Source organism: Pogona vitticeps, chromosome 14 (genome assembly GCF_051106095.1).
Source record: "Pogona vitticeps strain Pit_001003342236 chromosome 14, PviZW2.1, whole genome shotgun sequence".
NCBI classification, from domain to species: Eukaryota; Metazoa; Chordata; class Lepidosauria; order Squamata; family Agamidae; genus Pogona; species Pogona vitticeps.
Window position 1 is genome coordinate 19,613,833 of NC_135796.1, and position 18,397 is coordinate 19,632,229.

The 18,397-nt window shown below is 58.6% G+C and overlaps 1 protein-coding gene across 4 annotated transcripts in view; it reads left to right on the forward strand.

Moving 5' to 3' along the window:
- TTC28 (tetratricopeptide repeat domain 28) overlaps positions 1 to 16,952 on the forward strand; it is an 82,125-nt gene extending 65,173 nt beyond the window's left edge. For 3 of the 4 annotated variants that reach the window (XM_020801849.3, XM_020801850.3, XM_072983165.2), the window contains 17 exons: positions 972 to 2,313; positions 2,578 to 3,101; positions 3,367 to 3,476; positions 3,595 to 3,724; positions 4,099 to 4,317; positions 5,525 to 5,687; positions 5,977 to 6,117; positions 7,703 to 7,850; positions 9,437 to 9,616; positions 9,950 to 10,685; positions 11,025 to 11,149; positions 11,330 to 11,561; positions 11,684 to 11,760; positions 12,015 to 12,038; positions 12,386 to 12,515; positions 12,725 to 12,832; positions 12,993 to 16,952. In XM_020801849.3, the coding sequence (XP_020657508.3) occupies positions 972 to 2,313; positions 2,578 to 3,101; positions 3,367 to 3,476; positions 3,595 to 3,724; positions 4,099 to 4,317; positions 5,525 to 5,687; positions 5,977 to 6,117; positions 7,703 to 7,850; positions 9,437 to 9,616; positions 9,950 to 10,685; positions 11,025 to 11,149; positions 11,330 to 11,561; positions 11,684 to 11,760; positions 12,015 to 12,038; positions 12,386 to 12,515; positions 12,725 to 12,832; positions 12,993 to 14,641 (6,038 nt within the window). In that variant the 3' untranslated portion in view covers positions 14,642 to 16,952. The remainder of the gene's footprint in view (positions 1 to 971; positions 2,314 to 2,577; positions 3,102 to 3,366; positions 3,477 to 3,594; positions 3,725 to 4,098; positions 4,318 to 5,524; positions 5,688 to 5,976; positions 6,118 to 7,702; positions 7,851 to 9,436; positions 9,617 to 9,949; positions 10,686 to 11,024; positions 11,150 to 11,329; positions 11,562 to 11,683; positions 11,761 to 12,014; positions 12,039 to 12,385; positions 12,516 to 12,724; positions 12,833 to 12,992) is intronic. The other variant, XM_072983164.2, reaches the window with a different exon arrangement.
- The last annotated feature ends 1,445 nt before the right edge of the window (positions 16,953 to 18,397 follow it).

Consider the following 18,397-nt stretch of genomic DNA (forward strand, 5'->3'; position numbering starts at 1 on the left):
TTTGCAGATGCTAATTGTCATCTGATGTTATCGGTCTCTGGTAATTGAAATTGGCTTGATGAATTACTTAATTTCTTCTCAAGAGCCGTGTCTCCCTGGGCTGAATGGAGGCGATAAGGTGAAACCGCTTGTGGAAGAATGCAACGTTGGCCCTTGATCTGCCCCAGAGAATCCCGCAGCTCCTCTCACTCATTATACCAGGCTGTGGAGGGGTGGGGTGGGGGGAGAGGAATGTGGCAGCAGCAATCAGGAGGAGCCGCCCACCCTCGGGGGCTTCTTCTGCCAGGTGGGGGCTCATCCCCTCTGCTAGATGGGGCTTCTGCGCTGTGTACGCAAAAGGCCCCAGCGGGACAGAACGCTCTTGGCTCCCCCAGAAATCCCTGCACAGCAGGCCGTTGTTGGGGTTCCCTCTTTCAGGGCCGCCCGCCTGAGCTTTGGTGGCCTCAGCTGGTTGTTTTCCCTACAGAGGTTCCCTCCGGCTTGCCTGCCTTCGGAATAGGATTCCTTTCCCACCAAAGCTCTCAGTGCTGGGGTAGGGCTGCTCCTCCTCTGGGGCCCTGGCTAGATGCTGTGTGCCTGGGAGGTGTGGGGGAAAGCCCCGAGGAGAAACGGTTGACCCACACTGGGGTCCATCCGGGCAGGCAGCCTCCACTTCTCAGTGGCTGGAAGAGGTCCCTCTGTGGGTTGCCAGCAGATCCTCTCCTGCAGGAGAGGGGGTTTTTTTTGGGGGGGGGGGTTGGGGTGCAGACTTCCAGCTGAGAACCGTTCTGTGGTGCTGACCTCTTTGCGGGGAGCAGGAGGAAACCAGGGCCAGGGGGGTCCTGTTCTCGTCACCCCAGCCTTTCCAGTCGGCGCACGCAAGGCTCCCGTTGTCTCTCACTGGAATGGCCGACATGCTGGGGCCAGTGGGCCAGGCTCTGAGCTGAGGGAGGGGTTCTGAGGGGCAGGGCTCACGTGTTGTTTCCATGCAGGGATCATCCACCAGATGAAGGGAGACTACGAGACGGCTCTGAAGCTGCACAAATCCCACCTCTCCATCGCGCAAGAGCTGAACGATTACGCGGCCCAGGGCCGGGCGTACGGCAACATGGGCAACGCCTACAACGCCCTGGGTCTCTTCGACCAGGCCGTCAAGTACCACCGGCAGGAGCTGCAGATCTCCATGGAGGTGAACGACCGGGCTTCGCAGGCCTCCACCCACGGCAACTTGGCCGTGGCCTACCAAGCCCTTGGCGCCCATGACCGGGCCCTCCAGCACTACCAGAACCACCTCAACATTGCCCGGGAGCTTCGGGACATCCAGAGCGAGGCTCGCGCCTTGAGCAACCTGGGCAGCTTCCACTGTTCGCGGGGGGAATTTGCCCAGGCGGCCCCCTACTATGAGCTGTACCTGCAGCTCTCTCCAGAGCTCCAGGACATGGAGGGGGAAGGCAAGGTCTGCCACAACCTGGGCTACGCCCACTACTGCCTGGGCAACTACGAGGAGGCCGTGAAGTACTACGAGCAGGACCTGGCTTTGGCCAAGGACCTCCACGACAAGCTGAGCCAGGCCAAGGCCTACTGCAACCTCGGCCTGGCCTTCAAGGCTCTGGGCAACATCGGCAAAGCCGAGGAGTGCCAAAAGTACCTCCTGTCGCTCGCCCAGGCGCTCGGCAACCCTCAGGCCAAGTTCCGGGCCCTGGGCAACCTGGGCGACCTCTCCATCTGCAGGAAGGACGTGGGCGGGGCCATCAAGTTCTACGAGCAGCAGCTGAGCCTGGCCCACCAAGCGGCCGACCGGAAGCTGGAGGCCAGTGCCTACGCGGCCCTGGGCTCGGCCTACCGCCTGGTGCAGAAGTACGACAAGGCCCTGGGCTACCACACGCAGGAGCTGGAGGTCTACCAGGAGCTGGGCGAGGCGCCGGGAGAGTGCCGGGCCCACGGGCACCTGGCCGCCGTCTACATGGCCCTGGGGAAGTACACCATGGCCTTGAAGTGTTACGAGGAGCAGCTGGAGCTGGGCCAGAAGCTGAAGGACCCCGGGATCGAGGCCCAAGTGTACGGGAACATGGGGATCACCAAGATGAACATGAGTGCCATGGAGGAGGCCATCGGCTACTTCGAGCAGCAGCTGGCCACCCTGCAGCAGCTGAGTGGCAGCGAGGCCGTGCTCGACCGAGGCCGGGCCTTTGGCAACCTGGGCGACTGCTACGAGGCCCTGGGGGACTACGAGGAAGCCATCAAGTACTACGAGCAGTACCTGTCGGTGGCGCAGAGCCTGAACCGCATGCAGGACCAGGTCAAGGCCTACCGAGGCCTGGGCAACGGGCACAGGTAAGGAGGGCCCAAGGGGGGGCGTGGGCCTTGGGGTGCTTCAGAAGCCAGTCTCTAGTGGGGAAAAGTAGCAGCAGCAGCAGCTCTGTGCATGAGACTGGGGAGGCAGGGATGAAAGAGCCCCCGCTGGGACATAGGACCCAGAGGCTGAAGGCCATCCTTGGGAGCTGCTGGGGGAGGAAGGCGGGCGTGCAGACTGGCTGTGGCGTGCCAGCCCTCATGCCAGTTTTTTCCCCCCTCTCCCCCCCTCCCCCCCCCCGGCAGGGCCATGGGGAGCCTGCAACAGGCCCTCGTCTGCTTTGAGAAGAGGCTGGTGGTGGCCCACGAGCTCGGGGAGGCCTTTGACAAAGCACAGGCCTACGGGGAGCTGGGCACCCTGCACAGCCAGCTGGGCAACTATGAGCAGGCCATCTCCTGCTTGGAGCGCCAGTTGGGCATCGCCCGGGAGATGAAGGACCAAGCCCTGGAGGGGAGCGCGGCCTGCGGCCTGGGCAGCGTCTACCAGCAGATGGGGGAGTATGACACAGCGCTGCAGTATCACCAGCTGGACCTCCAGATTGCCGAGGAGACGAACAACTCGGCCTGCCAGGGCCGGGCCTATGGCAACCTGGGCCTGACCTATGAGTCCCTGGGCACCTATGAGCGGGCGGTGGTCTACCAGGAGCAGCACCTGAGCATTGCGGCCCAGATGAACGACCTGGTGGCCAAGACCGCCTCTTACAGCAGCCTGGGCAGGACCCACCACGCCCTCCAGAACTACTCCCAGGCCGTCATGTACCTGCAGGAAGGTGAGTGGGCCCAAGGCAGAGCGAGTCCTCTGGAGAAGGCCGGCGGGGCTTCCTGAATCACAGCTGGCATCCTGTTTGGAACCCAGAAGAGCTCCGGGGAGGAGAGGCCTGGCGAGAGGGTGTGTGGGGGAGGGAGCTTTGCCACCTGGATCTGCCCCCACCCTCAAGGCAGGACACGTGTCCCTTGGTCCAGGAGGTGCCTGGGAAAGGCCCCGAGACAAGGGCCGAGCTTCCTGGGTTCCTCACGGTTGCCTCTTCCTTGCAGGGCTGAGGCTAGCAGAGCAGCTGGGGCGCCGGGAGGACGAGGCCAGGATCCGGCATGGCTTGGGCCTCTCTCTCTGGGCGAGTGGGAACCTGGAAGAGGCTCAGCATCAGGTAGGCGCCCAGACTGGAGAACCGTCGGGCCCTGCGCAAGGGGTGGTGGTGGTGGTGGTGGTCTGGGGACAGCCTCTTTGGCCACTGAGCTGACCGGCTGGCCTTTCCCCCCCGGCAGCTCTATCGGGCATCGGCACTCTTTGAGAGCATCCGGCACGAGGCCCGGCTAAGCACGGACTACAAGCTGTCCCTCTTCGACCTGCAGACGTCCTCCTACCAGGCCCTGCAGCGGGTGTTAGTCAGTTTGGGTAAGACAGGACTTAGACATCAGCTTGGGAAGGCCTGGAGTGGGGGGTCAGGGGTCAGGGTGTGTCCCTTGGACAAATCCTTCATGGCCAGGCAAAGACATGACTAGGCAGGGAGCGCTGGGAAGGGACCCCTGGGGAGCCTTGCCCTGGGGGTGGCAGGGGTTGGGAAGTCTGTAAGCCCAAGGCAACCCGGGTTGGTGCCTGGGAAAGAGGGAGGGGGATGGGTGCCTGGCGCTGCCATTCGCTCGTTCCGACCCTCTGCCACCGAGTTCTCTCTCCTGCCTTTCCCATGACTTTGGAGCTGGGCAGAGAGATTGTTGGGGGGAGGGACCCATTGCTTTTGGTGGTCTGCCAACAAGTGTTTTTCCTTCCAGGGCATCATGATGAAGCGCTGGCAGTGGCCGAGAGGGGCCGAACGAGGGCCTTTGCTGACCTGCTGGTTGAGCGCCAAACCGGGCAGCAGGATGTGGACCCCTACTCCCCGGTGACGGTGGACCAGGTCCTGGAGACAGTGAACAGCCAGCGGGGTCTGGTCCTCTACTACTCGCTGGCTGCGGGATACCTCTACAGCTGGCTCCTGGCTCCCGGGGCAGGTGGGTCCAAGCAAAAGAGGGACACGGCCCCTTGGGGTGCGGGTGGGCAGAGGAACCTCCTGGGACTTTTTCTCTCCTGGGAGCGCCCACCATGCTGGGAGGAGGCGGGCCAAGGGCCCCTTGGCCCCTCAGCCTCACGAGTGAAGCCGGCCGGCCTAGGGGCACCGACTCAGGTGTGGTGCTGCTCTGGAGCCCAGCCCGCCCGCCTGCTTTCCCCTCAGCCGTGGAAAAGGCTGTCGGCTAATGAGATTCCAGACACGGTGCCTGCGCAAGAGCAACAAAGGGCCCCAGCTTAATTACATTTCTCCGCCTGGTGCTTCCCAGTGCATTTGACACGCATCCATTGAAGTGGATTCAGCAGAGCCAACGGGCGGCCCCGCTTCTCCTCTCCGTTTGATCCTTCCCGTCACCCGGCCACAAGCGAGGGAAGCCGCGTGTACGCGCACGCTCCTTTCCCAGCCACTGGGAGCAATGGGATTAGTGTGGAGAGGATCCCTTTCCACAGACAGCTGCTCTTCATTATCTCATAAAGTGAGGCCTATAATCGCAGGGCGCCCTTTCAGGGCATAATTTAATAATTGCAGCCCTTCAGCGGCACAAAGCAGAGGAGATGAAAGAGCCACGGTTCTCCTCTGGCAGCCTGGAGCCTTCTTCCAGTCTGGCTCGGAGGGCTGGAGCGGGGCCTCGGGGGATGCTGGGGGATAGTTCAAGTGCTTGCGTCTGCCCTGCACGGGGTGGAGCAAGAACTGGGGGCACTTAAGAACGAGGTAGCACAAAAAGAAAAAAAGAAAAGAAAGAAAAAAGGGAAAGAGTCCGCTCGTCCCCTATAATGCCTCGAGATCTGCCATGGGAAGCACGTGGCAACGGCCGGCCCTTTGCCCTTGCAGAAGGGCAGGATTGGAGGAGGGGTGTGTGCTGACCTCAGGTTATTTCTTCTGCCTGGCCCAGTGTGCCAGGTGCTGTCAGGCAGGGTGGAGGAAACCGGCCTCCTGGGTGCCCCTCGGCTGGTGCTGCCTCCTGGTGGCTTTTGAGCAAGGCCTCCTTGCTGGCCTTCCACAGGAGCGGCCTGGCATCCAAAGGTGCCACAGGGCCTCCCCCCCCCGCCCGCTTTTTCTGCCAGTGAGAGCCGGCCCTGCTCTGGGAGGACATTCCTCGGCAGCCGTGTGTTCCCCATATGGTGATGTGTTCCTCCCTCTGTGGCTTCTAGGGATTTTAAAGTTCCACGAATGCTACCTGGGCGATGGCCTGGCGGAGACCTCAGGGGACTACCAAGAGAGCAGTGCCAGCCTTCAAACGGTCACCAGTTCGGCTCTGGAGCAGCTCAGCGCTAGTGTGCGGGAAGCCCTGGGGGTGGATTCCTACTATGCGCGGTGAGTCTGTGCCCCTGTGTGCTGGTGTGACACAAGAGGGGCCCCTTGCCTCGGGTGTGACCCAAAGCGGAGAGGTGCCTGGGGCCAAAGACCCTTTCTCCTTGTCAGACAGACAGACAGACAGACAGACAGACAGACAGACAGACAGACACACACACACACACACACGGCTGCCTGTCACTCTCCCTGGTGTTCTAGCCGGGAACCCAAAGGGGGGTCCCCTTGCAGCCCAGGAGCCCCTAGCAGGCAGGGGCTCTTCTGACCTCCCGGCCCCCTTCTTTTTTCTCAGCGCCTGCGCCAGCAGTGAGACTGAGAGCGAAGCGGGAGACCTCATGGACCAGCAGTTTGAGGAGGTGAACAACAAGCTCACTTCGGCCACGGACCCCACCGGCTTCCTGCGGATGGTCAGCAGGAACAACCTCTTCAACAGGTGAGGGGGCGCAGAAGGGAAACCCATGGATAGAAGCCCTCCTTGACCTCGTTGCTGCCCGGCTCTCCCTCCCCCCACCTCTACTGCGTTGGTGGTCCGTGGAATTCCATCGGGCTGAGTCGGCTGCCATAGTTGCCCGAGCCTCCTCTGATGTCGGGTTCCAGATCCGCGAGTGGGGAGGACTGGCATGGAAGCTAGGCTTGGGCAGAGAGGCGTCTTTCTGGATTTGTGGAAGGCATGGAAGCAGAAGCACTAACACAGGCGCCAGGTCTCTCCTCCTCCTCTGCCATCCCCCACACAAAACAACCTAGGAGATTTATAAAACTCACAATCAGGCCATGGAGCAGGTTTGCAGAAGCATGCATTGTCTGTGGCAGTGGGATTCTGAAAGCAAGGTCAGTCCTTGTTCTGAAAGGGAAAAAACATAATTTCACAAGACGTTCTTACAACTTTGCCTCCTTTGCCCACCTGAAACATTCAGAATTCTCTACTGGGAGAAAACCGGGAAGCTGTTACTTGAGGAAAGCCTATTTCCCCCCCCCCCCCACTAGACTTTGTGTTATGTGGGGAAGTAAGTGCAGTCCTTCTGCCGGCTGGTTGCTTGGTCAGTTGCAGGCCACTGGCCACACTGGTCTGCCGACAAATGGGAAGAAGGGGAACAGCTGTGCCAGCTGACGCAGAGACTGTTACAGAGCAAAGAGGATGCTTGTGTGTCTTCACTGTGGACCATGTGTTCATAGATGCAACCAAAGGCGCTGCCTGAGGCTGATTGAAGCCCACATGCCCAATAAGGATAGAGGATTGCAGTGCAGTTGTGGAGAGGTGCTGCCCCCTGCTGGTGACTCTGGGGCCTTGCATCCTCCTCCTCCTCCTCCTCCATGCATTTCTTCTCTTCCTTTGGCCCACCTTCCTTTCTGTGCAGAAGAATAAAGATGCCCCCCCAGGGAGTGGCTGTCTGAAACTGCTCCAAGTGCCCCAGTTCCAGTGGAGATTTGTGGGGTCTGGGAAGGGGAAAGGGGTCTTGGTTTCTGCCGAGCTGCATGGGACAAAGAAGAAGACTGCCGGGAGGGTGCCCTGGGGCAAATGGGTGGACTCTGACCCCACTTGGACTCCTGGAGCTTCCCATGCTGCTTGCCTGAATACGCTTTTTTCTTCCACGGATGCCCGGGATCTCCCAGGAGCCACTAGGTCAGGGAGTGCCATTGCTAACTAGCTTGGTGACAGCCATGCAGATGCCACAGGTAGTGGGTTGTGGTGGCCTGGCCTGGTTCCTGGAGAAACGGTCCTGGCAGCAAGCAGGACTCTTGCCCCCAAGCCCAAGTTCCTACCCACTCCCATTGCATTTTTGTGGGCAAAACACACTCCCCCCATCCTTTCTTCTGTCCATATGAGCGAGGCTCCCCAGGAACGGCGGCAGAGTCCCCACTTCTGCTGGGTTCTTTGGAGGCACTGGAGTGGGTGCACCAGGCTGGCAAATCAAGGGACGTCCAGGGTACGGTGGGGTTTTTGGCCCTGTGGGCTGCCTGATCTTGCTTCCCTTCCTGCCGTTGAGCTGGTGCCCTGCTTTTGTGTTTCCTTTCCATAGGAGCTGCCAGAGCATGAGCAGCCTCTTCAGCGTCCCCGTGTCTCCGGCAAAGGAGCTGGCCACCTCCTCGCTGCCCCGGCGGTCCAGCTCCTTCAGCAAGCCCCCGCTGCGTGCCCTCTATGACCTGCTGATTGGACCCCTGGAAGGGGTGAGTGGTGGGGAAGAGGGAAGGCTGTCCTTGTCCGGTGAGGGTGGTGGCAGGCAGGTGTGGTGTCACACACTCAAAAAAAGGCTACTGAGCACCCTGTTGGGACAGGAAGGTGGGGCAAAGGATGCCTCTGCTGGGAAAGGGAGCTCTCAACCCCAGGGTCCAGCCTTTTGGCCTGGCACAAAACTGGGTGTCCCCGCCATTTCATGAGCCCAGTGGGTTCTTTGACCAGGTCTTTGTGGAGGGCTTGGGTGGTGGGTGCTGGCAAAGAGGGGTGGGGAGTGTTCTTGCCTGCTGGCACCTTTTAGTGGTCTGACTTTGCCTTAAGGAAGGGCATGGCTTAGGTACTCCTGCCCAGATCAGAAACTGAGGGAACTGCCTTGGCCTGCACAGCGCTGGCTGTGTAGCTCTCAAGAGACCATGACAGGCAGTGCCTTGTTAGGAGGAGGAGGCGAGGGGAGAGACCCATTCAGAGACACTTAGTCTGGAACGCGTGCCGTTTCCTTTGCCACTGGCCTGGCCTGGGCTTCAAGGCTGTGCAAGAGGTGATGTCTCCTTCACCACTGTGACCTCCATCTTTCCAGGCAGGCGGGGGCGAGGCCTTTCCCTTATCCTTCCTTCCAGCCTGAGGCCGAGAGCTAACAATGCACCCTTCGGCTGTTGAGTGAGGAGATGGTGTGGTGGCAGGCCTGTCCTTTCCCATCTGGCCAATTCCCTTGCATGACAATGAAACCAGCCGGCGGTCAGTTCTGCTGGCAGATGCCAGGGCGGCTTAAAGAGCCCAGCCAAGGCTGGCGTGCAAGACGTCACAAGGAATCTGCATGGAAGAGTCCCTGGAGAGAAGAGAATGTGTGCAGGCATGCATGGAGACACACAAATACACACCCCCTGCAGGCAGCCTGGCCTGTCGGTGTGTGTTCTGTGGCAGGCCAGCAGACAGCTTCGTGGTTGGAAGGGCCCTTGAGAGGCTCCACAGATGTGTTACCAGGCCTGGGCATCTGTCGCACTTGAGAACAATATGTCAGGGCAAAGCTGCCCTTCCTCTTCTGAAGGCTCCCGTATGAGCAGGAGAGATGATGGCAGTGCTCGTCACATGCCTGAAAGGCTGCTGTGCCAAAATGGAGCCAGTGGGGAGAAGCCAGCCAAGCTGGCTGCTGAGAAAGGAGGTGTGCAGGTTTGTGTGTGTGCCCCCTCTGGGAGGGCGCACAGACATTGGGAGGACGATCGTTCTTGCCAAGGGCTGCTGCCATCTGTTCCTGGCGGACAAAGGCTGATGCTCTGGCCCATCGGAACTGACCCTCCAGACACACCCTGAGCTCCTGTGAGGAAAGGCAGGCTGCTGGTCAAATGTGTCTGTTGCGTCAGTCATTCCTGGCTGAAGGCTAGGTCAGATGGGGTGGCTGAGAGCACGTACACGAAGAGATGCAAGGCCGGGACTCCCACCCGGGCCCGAGCAATGGCCGACTTGGAAGTCAGAAGAGTGTTGTGTCCCTGGGGGCAGGCCACCTCGTCCTCTCTTCTCCCTGGCCTCTGAACTTACACATACTCACTCTCGCTCTCCCCCCCCCCCATGCCTTCTGCTCCAGGGTTTGATGCACTCCAGTGGCCCAGTGGGCCGTCACCGGCAGCTCGTCCTGGTGCTGGAAGGGGAGCTGTACCTCATCCCCTTTGCTCTCCTCAAGGGTAGTTCCTCCAACGAGTACCTCTATGAGCGCTTCTGCCTCATCGCTGTGCCCTCCATCCGAGCCCTGAATGCCAACACCAAGGTAGGGAACGTTGCTCCCTCATTCTCTGTGCCCTGGGGGGGGGCGGTGGAGCGGGCCCTATATGTGGCTGCCATGAGTCGAGAGTTACACACACACACTACCTGCCTACAGGAAGGTTGAGGTGTTAGGGCCACTGCCCGAAGGGCTGATGGAGCCCTCGCCGGATGCCAAAGCAAGGGCCCGGCCATGTCCAGAACTGGCCACAGACTCAGAAGCAGCTGAGAGGACTGAGAGATAGGGGTAATGTGTGGGTGTGTGGGTGGGTGTGTGGGTGCCCTTTCAGGGCAAGGGAAGCCACAGCTCGACGGGGCGTCCTCTTTTTTCCTCCTCCAGACCCAGGCCAAGAAGAACCTCTCTTCCTATGGGAGTTCCCCCTCTATGGCGGCTGTCATCGGCAACCCCAAGTTGCCCCCCTCCGTGATGGACCGGTGGCTGTGGGGGCCCATGCCCTCGGCCGAGGAGGAGGCCTATGCTGTGTCAGAGCTGCTTGGCTGCCAGCCCCTGGTGGGCAGCCTGGCGACCAAGGAGAGAGTGATGAGTGCCCTGGCCCAGGCGGAGTGTGCCCACTTTGCCACCCACATCTCTTGGAAGCTGGCAGCTCTGGTCCTGACACCCAACACCGAGGGTGTCACCTCGGGGGCCGGTGCTGGCAGTGGCAAAGGCTCCTTGGGGAACTCGTACACCATCCCAGAGTCTCTGCGTATGCAGGACGATGCCAGTGACGTGGAAAGCATCTCGGACTGCCCACCTCTGCAGGAGTTCCTGCTCACAGCTGCTGATGTGCTGGACCTTCGCCTGCCGGTCAAGCTGGTGGTCCTGGGCTCCTACCCTGAATCCAACAGCAAGGTCACCGCCGATGGGCTGATCGGGTTGACCCGGGCCTTCCTGGCAGCCGGAGCCCACTGCATCCTGGTGTCTTTGTGGCCCGTGCCAGTGGCTGCCTCCAAGATGTTTGTTCATGCTTTCTATGCCGCCCTGCTCAATGGGCTCAAAGCCAGTGCCGCCCTGGGGGAGGCCATGAGAACCGTACAGAGCAGCAAGACCTTCTCGCACCCCTCAAACTGGGCAGGTGAGACGACGGCAGCAGAGCTGGCTGTGCTCCTCGCCTTTGCCAGGAAGGGCTAGCTTTGGCCCTTTAGTGTGCACCCTCCTGGAGCAGAGGGGAAAGAGGGACGCAGCATACTGTGCCCACCTGAAAGATACAATAGAGTTGGGCACGAGCGAGTGGGCGAGCAGACCGTTCGGGAGAGGGAGGCTGCTCTCCAGGGTTGCATGGCCTGAGCTGGTGCCACCCTAACCCTTAAACTAGCCCGTCCGTCCTTCCAACCCAAACTTGTTTTCAACAAAGTGGGCTTGTTCCCCTCTTCTGAGAGGAGAGTGACCGTGGCTCCTGCTTCTCCTCCTGCAGGCTTCACCCTGATTGGGAGCGACGTGAAACTGAACAGCCCATCATCACTGATTGGGCAAGCGCTGACAGACATCCTACAGCATCCGGAGCGGGCCCGCGATGCCCTGCGAGTTCTCCTGCACCTGGTGAGAGTGCAGCAGTGGCACCAAGAGGGGAGATGGGTCAACGGGGTGGAGACTGAAGGAGCAAAGGCTGTCCTGGGCCAGCTTCAAGTCCACGCAGGCCTCTGGAGCCTTGCTCTAGCTTGAGATGGCAACGGGGTGTGGGAGGAGAGGAGAGCTCACTCCGTCCTTCTCCTTCCATAGGTGGAAAAGTCCCTGCAGCGTATCCACAGTGGGCAGCACAACTCCATGTACACCTCCCAGCAGAGTGTGGAGAACAAGGTGGGGGGCATTCCCGGCTGGCAGGCGCTGCTGACGGCAGTGGGCTTCCGCCTAGATCCCCCGGCCAGTGGCCTTCCGGCGGCCGTCTTCTTCCCCACTGCGGACCCTGGAGACCGGTTGCAGCAGTGCAGCACCACTATCCAGTCCTTGCTCGGTGAGTGTTGGAGGGGGTGGGTCCTCTGGCATCCAGCCCCTGGAAGAAGTACCCAGGACTGGAGGCGGGTGGCATCCCAGGGAATGACTGGCCCCTCTGCTTCTCCCCCCCGTCGCTGGCAGGTTTGCCCAACGCTGCTCTGCAGGCGCTTTGCAAGCTCATCGCTGCCTCTGAAACTGGGGAACAACTCATCAGCCGGGTGAGTGAATGCCAGCCATGGCTGTTTAGGTGGGGGTGGGGGAGGTCCCACACCTGATCTGGGTCCCAGAGGGGACTTTCCACCTTCCTTCCTTCCTTCCTTCCTCCCCAAACTTAACATGCTGAAAATGGACACCTTTAGCTTGCTGCTGCTGCTGCTGCATTGCACCCAAACTTGGCTCTAAACGCATCTCTCTCTCTCTCTCTCTCTCTTTCTCCCTCTCCCCTACCACTCCTCCTTTTTGCTTCCCAAAGGCTGTTAAAAATATGGTGGGAATGGTGAGTATGGGACCCTCCTCCTCCACCACTTGTCCTGCAAGGCATGAGGGACAGGACGGGACAGGGTCAAGGGTGTGTGTGTCTCCTCCTCTCCAGTTGTCTGAAGCCCGTGTTGTTCCTCCTAGAGCAGCTGGTGGGGTGGGGTGGGAGGCATTGCGTTGCTCTGTTCCTTCCCTCCCTGGGGGAACCTCATGGTGCCCATCACGTTGCTTGCACTGGACCCACCTGCACATGCTAGAGTCCTTCCTTCCTCCCCTCTTCTTATTTTCACGGGCAGCTTCCAGGGTGGAGGAGGAAAGGGTGGAGGCGTTGTGCTGGCCTGACTCTGACTGGCGCTTTCCCTTTAGCTCCATCAGGTCTTGGTGCAGCTCCAGGTTGGAGAGAAGGAGCAAGACTTCTCTTTGGCCCCGATCCAAGTGTCCATTAGTGTCCAACTGTGGCGTCTGCCGGGGTGCCACGAGTTCCTGGCAGCTCTAGGTAGGACCCTTGGGCATTGGGTCAGGCATCAGCTGGGTGGGGGAAAGGGTGGAAGGAACAGGTGCTCACCTTATTCTCCCCATTGCCCTTCTCATCAGCACCCCTCTGTCCTCTCTGGGTCTGGGCAAAGGCTGCCCCCCCCCCCGAATTGAGCTGAACAGGGTGACCCTCTGCCTGAGCAGTGGCACTGAGTCCTGTGTTGCTTGCAGGCTTCGATCTGTGTGAAGTTGGGCAGGAGGAGGTGATCCTGAAGACAGGCAAGCAGGCCAGCCGCCGGACGATGCACTTTGCCCTCCAGACCTTGCTGGCCCTTTTTGGTGAGTCTCTGGTCTGGCCATTCTTGGCAGCTGGGCTCTTTGGGGATGTGCCTGGTCAAGTGTGTGTGGCAGGGGCCGGCTAGAGCTAGAGAAGCAGGGGCTCCACGTTGTCTGAGAAATTACTCTGAATGGTTTCTTTCTCTGCCTCTGCTTCCTGCAGACTCCACAGAGCTGCCCAAACGGCTGAGTTTGGACAGCTCTTCCTCCCTCGAGTCGCTGGCCTCGGCTCAGTCGGCCTCCAATCCTGGCCCGCTTGGCTATCAGAACCCCCCGTTCTCCCCGACATGTCCCGACAGCCTGGCTTCCGATGCCATCTCCGTGTACAGCCTCAGCTCCATTGCCTCCTCGGTCAGCTTTGTCTCCAAGCCTGAGGGCCTGTCAGAAGCAGGCAGTTCCCGCGGGCGGCAGGACTTGGACAGGACCAAGAACCCCTCCTATCTGCAGAGGTCTTGCATGCCACACGGCCAGTTCTCGCCTCAGAGTGGCACTGGCCCAGGCAAGGAGGAGGAGGAGTATGAAGGTTTCTCCATTGTCAGCAACGAGCCACTGGCAACCTATCACGAGAATAGACGGATGTGCTTTTCCCCCGACCAGAAATCTTCCCGGACTCCTCAGGCTGGAGGACTGAAAGGTTCTGTCAGTTGCAAGGGGAGCATCAGTTCCCCCAACTCCCCGGTCAAGATGATGCTCATTCCTAGCCCAAACTCCCCGTTCCAAAAGGTTGGGAGACTGGCAGGCTCAGACACTGGTGAATCGGACCAATCAAGTACCGAGACGGACAGCACCGTCAGGTCCCAGGAGGAAGAGAGCAACCTGAAGCTTGACCCTCAAGAGCTGGCCCAGAAGATTCTGCAGGAGACGCAGAGCCACCTTCTAGCCGTCGAGCACCTCCAGCGTAGTGGGGGCGGTAGCCACCTCAGCAAGAGTGGCAGTTTGGACGGCGGAGCCGTGACACCCACTGGGTCGTCTTCCTTCCGATCCTCTGAGACCAGCGCCTTCAGCCGGCCGCTGTGCTCGGTCTACAAAAGCCACCCTTCCCCATCTCCCACCCCCCTGAAACCAAAACCTCCCACAAGAAGTTCCTCGCTGCAGAAAGTCAGCTCCGGCTACAGCAGCCCCACAGGCTCCTCCTCCGAGGGGCCTGCCAAGGAAGGCGCGAGCCCCCACAGCAGCCAGCCTTCCCCCAGTTCTGACTTTCACGGCTCGGGGCAAGAGCAGCCTCTCTTTCGGCTCAAGTACCCCAGCTCTCCCTACAGCACGCACATTTCCAAATCACCCCAGAACATCTCCCCGAGCTCAGGGCACCATTCTCCGGCGGGCAGCACCCCGTCCCCTGCCCTGTCCTACTCCTCTGCCAGTTCATCCCGTTCCAGCCCCGCTGACGCCCCAACCCTCGACAAACTCAAGATGGCGGCGATTGACGAGAAGGTGCAGGCCATCCACAACCTGAAGATGTTCTGGCAGAGTGCCCCGCAACATTCCACGGGTCCCCCAAAGGCCGCCGGCAACTCTGGAGGAAGAGGCCCCTCCAGGAGAGACGTCCTGAGCTTGCTGAACTTGTCCCCTCGGCACAGCAAGGAGGAAGGCCGTGACAGGCTGGAGTTGAAGGACCTGTCTTCTCCTCACCCCCCCTCTTCCCTGCAGAGGAACCCCCCCAATGGACACAGGCGCCAGGGGGGAGCCCTGACTCCCTCCCCCTCCCCCCTCCCCAACAGCACACCAGGTTCTGGGCACCCTGTACGGATGCCCTCTGGGAACGGTTACAAGTTCTTGTCGCCAGGGCGGTTCTTCCCGTCCTCCAAGTGCTGAAGTTTCTCTTGAACCACTCATTTGTTGGATGGTGTGAAGTTTCTGGGCCTTCTTCCTGCCCACCTGCCTGAATGATACAGAATGTTGGAAGACACGCCGGGGAACTGGAGGTTTGTGTCCAGCAAAATGCCTGGGCAGAAGCAGGCCGCCCTGTGGATGTGTGGCAGCTCCCCTGCCCTGGGGTGCTGGATGTGGGCATTGAGGACAGGTGGGCTGGCATGGGGGGGGTGTCCCATCAGGAAATGCACACAACTTGCCACGAGGAGAGGTACAAGCCATTTTCTTGATGCTTCCAGCAAGGGCTGTGGAGAAGGAGCAATTTTAACAGCAGTGCTTCTCCTGGTAACCAGCCCACAAACTTGGTGGTTTTGTGGGCAGAGGGGGCTGAAGCTGGGGCTGCTTTCCTGGGGGTGCCTCAAGACAGCTGTTTCTGAGCTGGCTTCCTGGGACAGGGAGCGGGTTCTTGTTGCTGGAAAAGGGGAGACGGCAGGCTCCGTCTTTGGCAAAGGTGGGAGTGCCCTCTCCCCTGCCACTCTGTTCTTCTGTCCTGTAAATGGAGGAGGGGTTGTTCAGGTGTAGATAAGATACCAAGCATGTCTCCCTCTCACCTACCAGGTGGGTGGGGTTTGCAACATCCTGCTCCCCCCTCCCCAGGGTTGAAGCCTGACTTCAGGCACCAAGTCCCAAGCACAAAAGCCAGCTCCCTCCCTCCCTCCTGCCTGCCTCAAAGCCAAGATCAAGGTGTGTCTCTGTGTGGGAAGCTGCACTCCTTGCTGGCACGAGAAGTTAGAGGAGAGGCTGCCATTCACTGGTGTGTCCTTCCCTTTCCTCACACCTTCATTGTGCAGCTCGAGGGTGGGGAGGAGCATCAAGGAGAGTGGAGGATGATCCAGTTAAGAGAGGAATTCCTAGAGCAGCCCCACCTACCATGGGCTTCAGGCCAGGAAATGTAGCAGGAGCCCTTGAGGGAAATGACTCCAGGAGCGCCTGGAGGGTGGGAGGGAAAGGGCTCTGCTCCTCTTCTCTAGACCTTCTGGGTTGCTCTACAGCTTTTGGCGGTCTCCCATCTTCTCTGCCTTGGCCAGCACGAAAACCCTTTCCCTGCAACTCATAGGCTCTCAGGATTGCTTCAGAGTCACCTCCTGCGCCAGACGTGGAAAGAACCTCGTGCAGCAGCTCTGAGGCCTTTGCCAGGGGTTGCAGAACTGTTCTTGGGACTGGCTGCCAGTCCTTTTCTAGCCTATGCAAAGTCACTCTGTAGACGACCAGGAGAGACGTCCAGGCTGGGCTGGGCCTCCACCCACGGCCCTCTTCTTCTACAGAGCTGCTGTGCTTCCTTCCTTACCACTGGAACCTACATCAATTGGTGCTTTCCAGGGCTGCTCCAGGTGCCAGTCTGTGGCTGCCTCTTTTCCTTGGCGATGGCTCCCACTGTCCAGAAGGGAAGAAAGTGCTCCCAGCGCCTTTTCCTGTGGGGCACAGAAGTCTCTTCGGCTTTGCATCACTTGTTTGTTAGAGCTTGTTGCCCTCCACACCCATCTCCACGCCTTCTTTGCCTTTCCAAGTGAGGGAAATGAGAACTTGCCAGGTTTGTGGGCAAATTCAGGAAGCCCCTTCCCCCTCCCCTCTGTCCCAACCTGTTTGTCATCCTCATTGTCGTTGTCTTTGTGCATGTACGAGTGACAACACTGCTTCTCACAGTGAGCAATAAGCGTTAGGTGTGATGGCCTGCTCTCACCCAAGTTCTGTCACTTGCAGATCCCCCTTTGGTTTGGCTTTGCCCTGCAAAACGTTTTTTTTCCCCCTGGAGACAAGCAGCCTTGAGCTGCCACATGTCAGGCTGGCTAGAAACCACACCGCTGGGCTTTGCCTGCCTGCCTGCCTGCCTAGGGCCCTTGTTTCCGCAAGAGTCACACTGGGACACTGAAAAACAGGGAGAGGGCCCCTAAGGCCTGCCCTCCTCCCAGGTGCTTGTCTCCCTGGGGACCTGAAGAGTCACCCATCTGCTCTGCCTCCAGCTCAAGCCAACTCGTGAGGTAGTGGGGCTTTGTTCACAGGAACGGGGAGAACCTTCTCGCCCCGCCCATTCAAAAACCACTCCTCTGCACTCTCCCTTCTTTATGCAGCATTTGCCGTGTTTGGCCTCTACGGACTTTTTTGTAAATTAAAACTCAGTTTCCAGACAGCATTAAACTTTTTTATATTATGAGGTTTACCCTGTAAAAAGAATTTCCTATTTTTATTGCAATTGCTAAGGCATTTGGCCTCTTCCTTTGTGATTTCTGTGTCTATTAAAGCATGAAATCTCTCAGTTCCTGGCTCTTTGGTCCGTGGCATTGAATGACCACCCCTCTGGGACAGGTGGCAGCAGGAGTAAGTGGAAAGATTGCTTCTGGGGTTACCATACCAGTAGGAAGACGGGAGCTTCCCTCTTTGGCATCAGTAATCCAGGTGCAACCCCATGCTGAACCCCAAAGTGCTTGCAGTTGCATCTGTTCACAAGACCCTTGCCCCTTGTTTCTTCACACTGGCAGTGCAGAGGAGTTTGTAATTCCCAGAGGATGTTGTCCCAAATTGCAGAGGGGTTGTGCCTGAGGCTATCTTTGCACCAGGTTATTAGCCTTGCCATGCTACCAGAACAGGTTTGAGCGGAATGTGACCCCTGATGACAAAGAAGTCAGGGCAAAGAGCACATTTGTAACCACAGATCCTGGACTCCCCGTGTGCACCTACCTTGATCTTGAAACATGGGACTGCTGACGCCTTTGAACAACAGCATCTTCACGCCTGTTCCACAATGTAGGATGAAGGTCTCACCGCTATTACAGAGCTTCCTCAAAATTAAAAGGTAAATAGCATATTAAAGCAAAGGCACGTAGCTGAATGCAGTTTTTGGGGAGGGGTTCAGTACAGCCTTTCCACTACAAACCACCTCCTGCAAATCTGCAGCTGAGCGGCTAGTCCTTTCCTTTCCCCCCTCATTTCCCAATAGCCTGAGGGACAATCTGAAGCCACCAGTTGCTGCAAGTTAGACTCTCTTGTGTTTCGTACAGCATCCATAAGCCTGTACTTGCTCTGATGTAGCCTCCAGACAGTTTTTGGACCTACGTACAATTTATTTTGGCTCCCTGCTCCTTCAAAACAGTGAGCTGGTGGGCACAGAGTACTTTTCTCTAGAAAGCTATTTCTGCCAGTCAGGTTCATGCAGACATAATCTACATGCAGGCAAAATAAAATGCAATTAGCAAAGAATAGAAAAACAGATTACTGTATTTCTGTTAACAAAATTAATCCTCTGTCCGACCTAGGGCTGTGTCTAACAACTTCACAAGCATGTGAAATGGAATAAGGGACACTGAAATTTATAAAGCATAATCAGCCTTGTATCTTAATTACTAGCTTTGTTTTCTGAAGTAACGGGGAAATGGAAATTAATTAAACGGTGCTTTCTGTCTTCTAAAAAGGCCAATGAAGTGCAGGTGGCTTCTGGCTTGAATATCAATGTTTTGAGCCATTTCCCACAACATAAAAGGCTATAGTCTCCAAATTGATATTAATGAATTGAGACGTAGTAAACTTTTCAACTGTGGGGAAATGTGAAGGCAAGAGGAGAAGGGGACGATGGAGGACGAGATGGATGGACTGTCATCGAAGCAACCAACATGAATTTGACCCAACTCCGGGAGGCAGTGGAAGACAGGAGGGCCTCGTGTGCTCTGGTCCATGGGGTCACAAAGAGTCAGACACAACGACTAA